We start from the raw sequence: 12,792 nt of genomic DNA, 5'->3' as shown, positions 1-12,792 counted from the left end.
TGAAGATACATGGGTCGCCAAGGTAAGTAGAGGCATGCCAATAAGACAATCTAAACAGAACGTGGACTCGTATACTTTTAAATGCTTTTTTTTTTTTTTTTTTTTCTCCTTATGCAGGCATGCCAACTAAGTTTTAATTTGCTGACATAATTAAGCATTTTTCACATGAAAATCCCTGACTGACAGTGCCAACTTTCATGTGCATGAGATCTCCATAAAACCACCGCATGTAACTCTTCATTGTCTCAAGTAGTAAAGGGCCAAACTCTCACCCACAGGACTGAATGTCCTATACTAAATATCCCTATTAGAGAAGATGACATTTTCCATGCACTTAAAAATTACCAGACCAACATCACTCAGAACTCACTTATGACTTAATAACAGCAGCCAAGCACCTTTCCTGGAAATTTCCAATACCCCAAACCATCAAAGTAAATCAGTATAAACTGAACGAAATGACAGCAGTTACAAGATAAACTATTTCTTTATACAAGTCAATATCTTCTACCCAAAAAGCAAAAAAAAAATACAAGTCAACATCTCCACAACCTCTGAAATCATTCCAAGAAAAGTAAATGCCATGCAAAATATCCAACCAAAAGCATTCATGGCTAGACAGCACAGATGCGAGACACTGAAAGTATGTGTCTAACTTCCCCTAACCTGAATAATTTAAGAGAAAGTAGGAAGCTACATGCCGGACTACAACCAAAAAAAAAAAAGCAACTAAGAAGCTACAATATTAACAAATATACAAACATTAAAATCCCAAATAAAATACCACTGATCAAGGCAACAAGAGAAGGTGGAAGAAAGCTGTTTTTCAGAATCTGTAATCCAGCAGGCTATTAATGAACATCTTCTAAACTAAACATGAAATCAAACTAAATTCTCGATCAAAAAAAATTATTCCATAAGAAAGTCTCCTGTGTTGGTGAGCTATTTATGCTTGACCATTGACAGACCGCACAAAACCTCTACATCATCTAGATTGACTTCTACAATCAATGAAGTAAAAGTTTATGAAGCCTGATTATATCCCAAAACGTCAAAACAAGCAGCATGGGGTCCATGTAGTGAACTAAGGAGTATGCACAAAGTAGTCCAAGCTTAAAGAAGCCGAGAAGATTGATCCAAGTGTGCTCTGTAAGAAACTAGGCCTGAAATTTGACATGACAAGACTTGTAAGGATAACATATTACAACTGCTTATGCAGATCAGAAGGCTAATACAGAACTTTTTCTGCAGAGAATTTATCATGAATATAGGTCTTGTTTTCCAGGAAGCTCTTTTAGGCTTCCATCTAAATAGACAATAACACATTCACTAGTATACACGAGTCATGAGTCATTTTTCTCCCTCAAGGTAAGTAACTGCTTTTTGCCATGATCCATCAGCATTATTGCATAACTTCAGATTTTGTGATCTTATTTGTTCCTGCAACTGTGACGAAATAAGTAAATGGAGATGCATCAAGGCATATAGATAAGCTTCTAATGGAACAGATAAGAGGAGAAATTGCATGCTGGTATCTAATAACTATATAACACAAATAGAACCTGCTTTATGCCAAACAAGCAAAAGCAATACCTGAACAAACTTAAATAAATGTTCTCAGGTAAGAAAAAATAGACATATGAACCAGCACTACTTTAGGTAATAACAAATGCATTTTAACTAAAAACATATTGGCTGAAAACATACAAGCTGCACACACTCTGGCATGCACCCCGTTACTCAAAATTCAAAGTAGAAAAGTAACTCATGATAAACACAGTACTTACCAATTTTGAGAGAAACGAGCTTAGCAAAGGCAACAGAAACAAAGAGCGGTTTGCTATGAGATGACTTTTTCGAATTGCAACTAAATGTGGCACTCTTTGAGTAGACAAAAAGTCATTAAACCAGATTAAACAAAAAGGTCTTTTTGTGCATTCACACAGCCTAAAAGTCATCCATGTCTACCATAGACTTGAGTTTTTTTGTCTTCTAAAAGACTACCACATTTAGTTGCAAAACCGCTCTTTATTTGTGTCTTTGTTTCTACTTATAAGTCTATAGATTTGGATATACATGTATCCTTCTAAAGTTACACATCCTAATTAAAGATTGCAAAAGAATGCATAGCAGAGTTTTATAAAGGCATGCAAACCCTGAAGAACATACAAGAATTAGTCAAACAACAAGCAATATATCATGGTTTACCATCTCTTGTGCATGATGATATCAGCCATTTTATATTGTGCTTACTTCACTTCTTCAATTGAAAAATAATGAAGCCCAAATCCCTAACCACCAGTATTTAATCTCCTAATCCACAGATTATAGAAGTCAAGTTGTGGTCAAATATCTGAAAGTCACCTTACAAGTCTCCATAAAACCATTCATAAACCTTTGTAAAAGAACAAACATTAAATTTGGTTTAAAATCCTCCTGAACAACAGTATGACCACCCAGAAAACAATCTTATCCAGCCTTGGTAAAACAGAGAAAGGCAAAATGGAAGATAATTTCGCAGGGACAGGCATATTTTTGAGACTGTCATCACCACCAGTCTGGCTTGAGGCTTAATGTCCATGGAGTAAATTCAACTACTATTCTGGTAACTCAAGTTGATGTAAAACAAGGAAGTAAGACAAATTATGCCACATGAAATCATCTACATTCTTTACTTGGACAAAAGACATGTTCTGAAAGCTCTGGAGTTTAATTACGTGTCATTAAATGGATACCAAGCTTTCAGTCCCCTTTACCAACTGCATCAGCATATTTTACCTGTCACTTCTTGGACAACTGCATCAGCACTATTTACAAAAAGACATGTTTTGAAAGCTCTGGAGTTTAAATTACCTGTCACTACATGGATAGCAAGTTTTCAGACCCCCTTACATGTAGCATGTTGACTAACACCATGTCAGGATAATGGTTTAACAGCAGATGACATCTTCAAGCTTTACTTCATTAGAGAACTCTTTGCTTCACAGACCAAGAAATAGACTGTAGTCAGAAACAATTATCATCGGTCGAGGCGTGAGGACTACTGTTTTCACAGCTGACTGGAATTAAGAAAGAACACTTCTTTGGTGAATTTACTGTCCCTTCAGTTGATTGGATTGTGGCCCTTGACTTCCCTAGCATACAATTGGTTGTTTAAAGTATACAAAAGCTGATATATCTGTTTGTGCTCAGTCATGAGCAATTGAGCAGTCTGGAGACAAAATTCAGATCAGAAACACTCACAGTGCTGACAAAGTTGGAATAGCAAGACAATGGCTGAAGATTAGCATAAGATCTTGCGGATCCTATAGCAAGTAGACTTTCTGTATAATTTTAAAAAGAAAATGAATTTCATTTGTAGCTATTTTATATGTTAGCATAAGGTCTTGTCGCAATGCTTCCATCACGCATACTATATAGTAAGAGTGGGGCATTATACACTTTTACCTGCATATACTGTATTAACTGTTGATTGTAATGTTGAGTTCTCTTGACTGTTTAGTGGCTGCTTCTTGCATTTGGCTGTAGACCTCTTAATTATGTTTCACATCTACTTTGCATTTCGTATTTTTGTCCATTTCAACATGAAACAAAACAACCAAGAATTTAGTTAATGGACATGATAGGAAATAAACACCATATGATGTCAAAGGCAGGTAACTGAATAATAAGAAATTGATTGCACCATGCACTTGAGTTTCACAGGATGCAAGAGGGCACTAGGGGATGGAATGACTCTTCCCTTAACTCCAGTTCACTTTTAGTAAACTTCAACTCAAGTTGAACTTGATCTCCCAATCCCCCAATGTCATAGTAAATGAATGTTTGAGAGCACTAGAATCCTCATTTGTATGCTAGCAGTTCAAGAAAAAAAAGAAATGAGAGTTCATTTCTCCATAATGCCATGTAATTGTCAACTCTATTTCTAATTGCCTTATTCATCATTCAGATTTCTAATACCAGGAGATCTTAGACTACCCTAAGTATGACTGACACCGAAAGGGTATATCAATGTCCTGCATCACAGTAGAAAAGGATATCATGATCTCGATCTTAAAAGAAAGGCAAAAGCAAAAAGTTTATCACCTTTCCTTTGAATGAGTGGCTGTTTATATTTGAACTTGTTCCTGCAATACCACAATTTAGTCCACATTAATGCCGAACCTAAGATTTATTTCAGTTGATTTATTGATAGAATTATGCCAAAGTCTCGACAGATAAGATACTTTCAACTAAGAGAGGATTCAGAGGACGGGAGCTCTTGGTGTTGTCTAATGATATCTCAACTATAAAAGAGCAGTAAATGTCAATAGTGACAGGTTTGAAGAGTTGATAGCTTTAGAAGTACAGGTGACAGCATTTCATGTAACTCAAGGTTACAATGTAACAATTCCACCAAGGTTATATGAGGCTAGCCATTCCTTTTCCTTTAAGATCACCAGTATACCAGGTTCTCCCACTAAAACACAACACTTCATAACCAAGATTCCTTAACACTATAAGCATGAACCATGAAACAATTCTTTTATACTTTCAAATAAGAAGAGTAGAGAAAACAAATTAGATGAAGTGGAAACAAACCTACAGGCATGCGACTCAGAACTATCCAGAAAGAACCAAAACCAATTGGAAGATACGTGAATCACCAAGGTCAATTAGAAGCAATGCCATCAAGGACAGTCTAAACACAACTTGAACTTTGAAAAAAAAATTACTTGTCCTCTTTCATTTTTTCCTTATGCAGGGATATCAACCAAGTTTTAACTAGTTTGACATAGCTAAGTATTTTCATATGAAAATCACACACTGGCAAAATGCCGTCCTCCATCAATATGGGATCTCAGCAAATCCACCACCTGGAACCATTACTTGTCCCAAGTATGAAAGAACCAAGCTCTGATCCACAGGATTTGATATCCGTATTAGACAAGATAGCATTTTTCATGCATTTAAAAATTTCAACACCAATGTCACTTAAGTCTCAGTAATAACCTAATAACAACAGCCACACTTTTCCTGGAGAACTTCAGCATCCAAAATCCTTTCAAAGTACATGAATAGGAATTGAATAAAATAACAGCAGTTCTAAGACAAACTAATTAAATAAATAAACGAAGCTTTACAGAACCTTCAAGATCATACCAAGAAAAGCAAAAAAGCACTAAAAAAATCCAAACAATGGTCATTGCTGGCTAGCAGACACATGAGACAGCAAAAGTATGTACCACATTTCATTTGGCTTGAATAATTTAAGAGAAAGTAGGAATCCACATGCCTGACTACTAAAAATAAACTAGGAAGATACAATATTAACTAAAATATGAACATCAGAACCAAAAAACCAACCTCTAAGGCAAGAACGGAAGTAGCAAAACGTATTTTATGAAATTGTTATCTAAAGATGCCACTAATGACCATTTAGCAGATTAAACACAAATTTAAATTGAAAAGTCACTCCTGCAACAGTTTGATTCAGTACTCTATAATAGGATCTCCTAAGTTGGCGAGCTATTAATGCATGCAAGTCAAGGAGCGCAACCAACCTCTACATCATCTACCCTAACTCCTATAACCAATGAAGTGAAACTTATACCCTGATTACTATCCCAGAACGTCAAAACAAGCAGCATAGGATCTGTCTGGTGATCATACAGGTATGCATTAAAGAAGCCAAAAGATAGATTCCAAATGTGCACTGCAAGAAACTTGGCCCAAAATTTGGATATGACATGATATGTAAGGGAACTAATTAGAAATGAATGTGCAGATCAGCGGGGCTAACAGACACATAACTTTTTGAGCAGAGTTTTCATCTTTAATACAGGTCTTTTCTTCCTGAAAATTCCTGAAGTCTTCCCTCTCATGTAGACAATGACATATTGACCAGTATACATGAGGCATGAGTCATTTTTCTGCTTCTAGGTTAGTTAGTATAATTTGTTTCATTCGATCACCAGCTTTACTGTGTTACTTCAGAATTTGCAATGATACTTGCTCATACATAGCTTTGACAAAGTAACTTGATAGAGATGGTCTGGTCCCAAAAGACATACCCACAAAAGCATGCAAAGAGGCCCCCGGGGCCGGGGGGGGAGGGGGGGGAGGGGTGGGAGGGTAGCAAGATATAAAAATGCATTGCAGGTAGTGGCCACTTTCACACTGCATGCCAGTTTCGACAAGGAGGATAAAATTAGAGCAAGAATTATATTTCCTAAACAGTTCCAAAAGTCACATCGAAGAATGCATTGCAGGTAGTGGCCACTTTCAAACTGCGTGCCAGTTTCGACATGGAGGATAAAAAAAGAGCAAGAATTATATTTCCTAAACAGTTCCAAAAGTCACATCGAAGAAACAAAAGACGAAAATCATGACCTTACCTAAGTCTTGACCCTCAGTCCGAACAACATGAGAAATTATCCTGCATATGTATATGTGACAAAAACATATAATTTTATCCAGCAGCATCCCATTCATCAAGATAGTCACTTCTTTTGACTTGTAGACTTGATACACTTCCTTGACCCCATCCCTTTTGCACCCGCTTCAAAGTTTTCAAAGCTGTTGAACTTCCATCTTCTCTGTAAAAGTTCACCAACACACTTGTAAAGACACTCAAAAGAACAATAAATGAATAAATGTTACTCAGACCCGATTTCTTGACTAAAGCATCATAAGCAACAAAAATATTGTATACGATATGTGAAGGGATCCAAGATGACATGAAACAAGTAGCTAGAGATTTTCAACTCTTAACCCCTTAAATGGTCTAATATTCAAATAAAGCAATATGCATTAACAACCATATATTAAAGCCTTTGCACCTTCAGCTGCCATTTTTATAGGAACCAGTGGCAGGTAAGACAAAAGCAATAACTGTTTTTTACAACCACAGAGAAAAGAAGAAAGAAGTTGAAAACCCCCAAAGAGAAACCACACCTGTGCAAGATTGTCTGCCAATGGCTTCCAAGAGATCGATCTAGTTTCCCTAGTTTCCCCCGACTTGACGCCCTATCAACTTGGCTAAAGTAAACCTTGTTTACCACCCTACCTTGTGCAGCCATATTTAGCATTCTCTCTGATAGTTCATCAGCCTCGTGCTTCCTTCCTCTTTTAGTCAATGCATCAATCACTGGCATAAATGATGCAGGATCAAACCCATACCCTTTAGAAATCATTTTGTTGAGAACCTCATGAGCTTCTTCAAACTTTTCATCTTTGCACAACCTATCAATCAGATCAGTGTACAGGAAGCTGCCTAGGCAAAGATATCTGTTCATTGCAGCTTCAAATATTACCTTTGCTTCCAATGTTTCCCCCCCGGTTAGCATCTCATTGAATATTATAGCATAAAGTGCTTCCTTATGGCCACATATATCAAGAGCAATATCAAATACATCTAGTGCAGGCCTGAATTCACCCGCCCTACAAAATGCTTTAATTAAAAACTCGAATGAATCAGTATTTGGGGTGGTTGTACCCTTCTGTAACATTTCCTCTAAAAGAGAAATAGCTTCTTCTGTTCTTCCTGCTTCACAAAGACAGCTTATTACAGTATTGTATGTAAAAACATTGGGAGAAATGCCTCTTTCTCTCATCTCATCCATCAGTCCAGACATTTCAAATATTTGACTCTTGCTCCGCAGCCCTAGAATCAAAGAGTTGTATGTATTTAAGTTCTTGTTGCAACCCTTTTTCTCCATGTCCTTCAAAACCTGAAATGCAGATGATACCTTACCCTTTTTACACAAATTGTAGAGAAAAGTATTATATACAACTGAATCAGGGTATAAGTTTTTCTTCATCATCTCAACAAACTTCTTTTTGGCTTCATCAAGCCTTCCATCATTGCACAAGCCGCTAATGATGGTTGAATATGTAATTAAGTCAGGCATGCATTTCTTTCCGTTGTTTCCCTCATCCACCAGGCCAATGAAGGAATTCCCAATATTACCAAGAGCAGCACTTCCATGAGTCCACATTTCACTCACAATTTCAACTGCTTTGTCCACCCTTCCAGTTCTGCAAAGACCATCAATCACAATATTGCAACTCACAATGTCCAAATCACAGCCACCTTCATTCATCTTTTGCAGTAGCTTCTCTGCTTCTGAAATTTTCCCTTCTTTCCAGAGGCTGTGCAGCAAAATGTTGCATGTATAATTATTTGGAGTGTATCCATTCTTCATCATCTCATGTAAAACCCTGTTTGCCTCTACTACCTTTCCTTTGCAGCAGTATCCATGGAGTAGAGTACTATAAGTGACCGTATCTGGAGAGATCCCACCACTTGTCATCAATCCCATCAACATCCTTGCATCACCGAGCATCCCATTCTTGCACAGGCCATTCATCACAATGTTGTATGAGTATGTACTTGGTTCTACACCCTGATCCACCATATCTTTAAGAACTAACTGAGCATCAAAGACCTTCTTATTCCTTACCAAACCATACAGCCATATGTTATAGCTCTCAACATTCGGGAAAACATCATTTTGCTTCATGGACTGAACCAGGGTCTTCGCTTCATCCAACATGCCTTCATTGCAAAACCCCTCTAACATCAAGTTAAATGTAATCGTATTAAGTTTAGGTAAGCCCAACTCTTCATTCATCTGCATGTCCCTAAAAATCCTGGAAGCCTCCAACATGTTACCCGACTTGCAAAGTGCTGAAATCCTAGAGTTAAATGTAACAACATCCGGAACAAGCCCATCCTCCCTCATCTGCTCCACCAATTTCTCTGCCTCCTCAGTCTTACCTTCTTTACAAAAGCTCGCAATCAAAGTGTTATAAATAACCAAATTTGGGAACACATCCATTTCCTTCATCAAATCCAAAAGCTCCAATCCATTAGAAGCAAGTCCGACTCTACAATACCCACGGACCAAAATCCCAAAACTGAACTCATTAGGTTCACATCCTTTTTCACGCATTTTATCAAATAGTTTCTGAGCATCTTCCAATCGACCCGAATCACACAGCCCACCAATCAACAGGTTAAAAGTATACGTTTCTGGCAAAATCCCAGCAAAAATCATGTCTTTATACAACCAAGAAACGAAGTTTTGCCGACAATCTCCTTTCAGCGAAGACTGAATAAGCAAATTGTACAGCGAAACCAAAGGAGGACGATCAGGGAACTGGGCTCGGAGAGTTTGAAACTGAGACAAGGCCTTGTCAACATGGCCTGACTCGGCCAGGATCCTAACGACGGTGTATAGAGAAGAATTCTTTACGGGTGGTTGGGAAAGAAGGAAATGGTGAAGACTGTCGATCTCGGCGAACATACTGAAGCGAAGGAGAATGCGGGTGATGATGGGGAGAGATTGGAAGAAGAGGTTGGGGGTTGAGAGAGAGGTCCGTTTGAAGAGTTGCCATGCGAGTTTGGGGTTTTTTGAGTTCTTTAGCAGAGCATTCGCCAGTTTTATCTTTGGCTGCTGCTGCTGCAGCTCCTGCTGCTCCATCTCTCTCCAATGCAAAATGCCAAGTTTGTGGGTTCCTGAATTCAATTTAATCAGTTTTTTTCGCGGGAGAGAGCAACGTTCAGTATTGGCCAATGTTTTCAAACCCGGACCGTCAATCGAGCCGGTGAGATGAAAGGGTCGAGGTTCAACCGGTCGGACCGGTTCAACCGGGGTTCAATAAATAAATAAATAAATATATATATATATATATAGAGACACACACACCTATGCATAGAATAAGATATAAATGCTGAACCACAATAAATATAAGAGCAATATCCAACAATTAACACACACAATTAACATAGTTATGAAACTTACATGTCCAATTGTCTAAATATTAAAATTAACAAAAAACAATACAAGTCTAGAAAACAATCAAAAGGTACAAACGAGTCCAATTTCTGAAGCTTCTATAATCTTCTTCATAATTCTGGGACAACAAAGCTTCAAAAAAAGCCATCTTGACAAGTCATCATCATCATCCAAGACCATTATATGAATCACTGACAAGTGATAAAAGTATAAAATCATATTAGTTTCATCACACCAACTGATACAAATCTTAAAAATAAAAATAAAAGAGTACAAATAATTCTATACCAATTACCATTTGAACATTTAATGCCAATCATCATCTTCATCATTAAAAAAGTTTCGACGCTGAAATGTTTCTAAATCAACATCTTCTGCTTCATCTTCATTATCTAAAAAATCAACATATTTAATTATATACATATTCAACAATTGAATATCATATCATACTAGCTTTATTTTTGCATCAAACTAATGATTTATGTCAAACTAACCTTCAAGTTGTTCAGAATTTGAACATTGACCATGAATTGGAAGTTCTTCAAGCTCTTCCTCTAACTCCTCATAATCAAGCTCCCCTTCTTGTTCTTCTTCAACCACCCAAAATTCTGTTTTATCAATTGACTCATAATCAACGGGATCATACGATCTCTTTTGCTGATATACTTTTAAAGACATCAAATATACTTTTAAATAATAGCACAGAGATTTAAAGACATCAAATATACTTTTAAATAATAGCACAGAGATTTAAAGACATCAAATAACTTTCAAAGACATCAAATAAGTATACGATATGAGTCACTACAATGATGTATGAACTTAAAGCGGCAAATCCACACACAATATTAACTAGTCAAAAAACTCTTCCAAAATGAGTAGGCCTGCAAAAATAATGTCAAAAACTGATGCATCTTGTTAAAGAGGACAAACTAATTTATAGAGAAAACTTGCTAAATCAAGATTGTTACTGACAAGGCAAAAGGTTTTTAAAGTCTTTGAACTAATGATGGGCCAGTTGAATCACAATAAAAAAGTAGGCTTGTAGCAACTTGAAAAATGAAATAGAATTGTAGCAACTCAAAAACGGACCGATTCAATTTGTTTGTGATTAAGTTTCAAAGAAGCAAACCACCTAAAGAAATTGTGTAAACCACACATATAGATTATTATAAGAAACTAAAACCTCTAAAAGCAGATAACAAAACACCAATCACAGCTATACAGTCACTTAATTAAGGGAAAATCGCCAAATCCTGAGTTGAAAAGCTCGCTGCAGAATTGCTTTTGGAACACATTTTCTTCCTAGTAAACTTTCGGTTGCTGCACAGATTTTTTTTTCCCTCAGCCAAGGGTCCATTTTCCTAGCTAAATTCACAGGCAGCTTAAGTATCATGTATATTAGACGCGTAAGAGGTTATTACAGAATTTTACCTTCCCTTTTCCTCCTAGAATTTGAAAGTTGCAGCCTGCACTTTTAGTTCCTGCTTCAGTTCTTCCTAAGCCGCACCAGTCACTCATTTTTTCCTCACTTTTGGGTCACGGTTTCCAGGTTACAAGCGGGAGAAATAAAGCTAGCAAATTTTTAATTCTCTCCCTCACTCTCTCGGTTGCAAACTGGAAGCAAGGAGGAACCAGAAATGTTTTCTTTCTTCTTCAATTTTATGTTCCAGCTAAGCATTATAATTGCTACAATCTTCAAGCCAGGCAACAGAGCCAACTAACGAGTAAAAAAAAAAATTTGCAGGACAAACCAGATTTTTTCCATTGATGAAGGAACTTAATAAAACTAGTGACGACGGTTCAAGAAGCAAGATACATATAGATCTCATTAAACCTTCAACCTAAAAGAACCCAGTTTCTGGGTCCTCGTATGGAAGCTATCAGAGTCACAAACATGAAGCAGCATACACTAAAATAAAACAGCAGCAATTCTATCAACCAGCAGTTATCTACCTGGAACACTCTCGTCAATGATTAGAAGAACGGCAGGCCGTCTGCGAGGAGAGAGCTACAGGGCCCACGTCCAGCTCCACTAAAGTAAGCAAAGACTCCCACAAAATCAAGAAACCACCAGTTGCACCGCTGCTGCACCACCTCAATCACCCTGCTCAGCCGCACCTTCAGCCCACAGTCGACAACGAGCACCGCCAACCAGTGGTCATCTACGCCGTTTCTCCAAAAGTGATCCACACCACACTTTGGAGAAGGGATTAGAGATTTAGAGTAAGGGACTAAGGGGAGAAGGAAATAGAGATGGCGGCATGGCGCAGGCAAGGCAATTGTAGAGAGAGGAACCAGGACGACCGAAGCGGCGAAGTGAAGTGCGAAGAGGAACTGAGGAAGACTGGAGCGGCGAACTAGCGAAGTGCCGAAGTGAGAAATGAAGAATGAAGATTAGGGTTCGGTCAAAATTGAAGTTTTTGTCAATTTTGACTCAAAAATTAGAAAACTGCGGTTCACGGTCCGACCCGATTTTGAAGATTTGAACGGTTTTTAACGGTTTTGACCGGTTTTTTATAAAAGTCAACATAGGTTATAGATCGGACCGGACACATGGCCGGGTCGCGGTTGAACCGGTCGACCCGGCCGGTCCGGTCCGGGTTTGAAAACATTGGTATTGGCAGGGGCAAAACGTTTTTGAAATTCAGTTTGTAAAGTATGATACGTCAAATGCATTGCGTAGTTGGCCCTTTTTTTTTCTTTTTTTTTGGCATTTCACCATTTCGGTCCTAAACTTTTTCTCTATAACCAATTTCATCCTTCATGATTTGTTTTAACCAATTTAGTCCTCAAACTAATTTTTCAGTTCCAATGTGGGACTTTTCCGGCCGCATCACCATATTTTTCACATTCCATGCGGCCAGGCAGCGGCATAACTGTCACACACGGCTAAAATTCTACAAATAACATGTTCTAGTGGAAATTGAGTTCATACTCACGAAAATATTTCCCCCAATTGATAATTCCTTGAGCTTGAGCAATTATCCAAGTGTCCCTAGAAGTCGGC

At 37.7% G+C, this 12,792-nt stretch overlaps 1 protein-coding gene across 19 annotated transcripts; it reads right to left on the bottom strand.

The window, feature by feature from the left end:
• Window positions 1-322: 322 nt before the first annotated feature.
• Window positions 323-12,205, bottom strand: LOC113736611 (pentatricopeptide repeat-containing protein At2g17140-like). 19 transcript variants are annotated; one of them, XR_011842016.1, is made up of 8 exons: window positions 11,739-12,203; window positions 10,277-10,390; window positions 10,078-10,174; window positions 6,937-9,973; window positions 6,378-6,578; window positions 3,448-4,127; window positions 3,244-3,323; window positions 746-3,134 (listed from the first exon to the last, which is right to left on the bottom strand). XR_011842016.1 is itself a non-coding variant. In XM_027263670.2 (5 exons), exons 4-5 carry the CDS (start codon window positions 9,465-9,467, stop codon window positions 6,452-6,454), a joined length of 2,658 nt encoding a protein of 885 aa, XP_027119471.1. In that variant the 5' UTR covers window positions 9,468-9,973; window positions 10,078-10,174; window positions 10,277-10,390; window positions 11,739-12,203; the 3' UTR covers window positions 6,296-6,451. The 19 variants fall into 19 exon arrangements, 1 of the variants encoding a protein (XP_027119471.1); XR_011842022.1 differs by having other exon boundaries at window positions 746-2,979; XR_011842014.1 differs by having other exon boundaries at window positions 746-3,323; window positions 3,448-3,550; window positions 3,686-4,127.
• Between the last annotated feature and the right edge of the window lie 587 nt (window positions 12,206-12,792).

Source organism: Coffea arabica, chromosome 3e (genome assembly GCF_036785885.1).
Source record: "Coffea arabica cultivar ET-39 chromosome 3e, Coffea Arabica ET-39 HiFi, whole genome shotgun sequence".
Classification (NCBI taxonomy): Eukaryota; Viridiplantae; Streptophyta; class Magnoliopsida; order Gentianales; family Rubiaceae; genus Coffea; species Coffea arabica.
This window is presented reverse-complemented; position numbering and strand designations above follow the sequence as displayed.

What these genes read in the sequence shown, in the direction of transcription:
- LOC113736611 (XM_027263670.2), bottom strand. Translation starts at nt 9,467, where the DNA reads ATGGAGCAGCAGGAGCTGCAGCAGCAGCAGCCAAAGATAAAACTGGCG. An exon ending in TGGCAGACAATCTTGCACAG is followed by an intron (nt 6,579 to 6,936) that starts GTGTGGTTTCTC and finishes GAACTTTTACAG; the next exon opens with AGAAGATGGAAGTTCAACAG.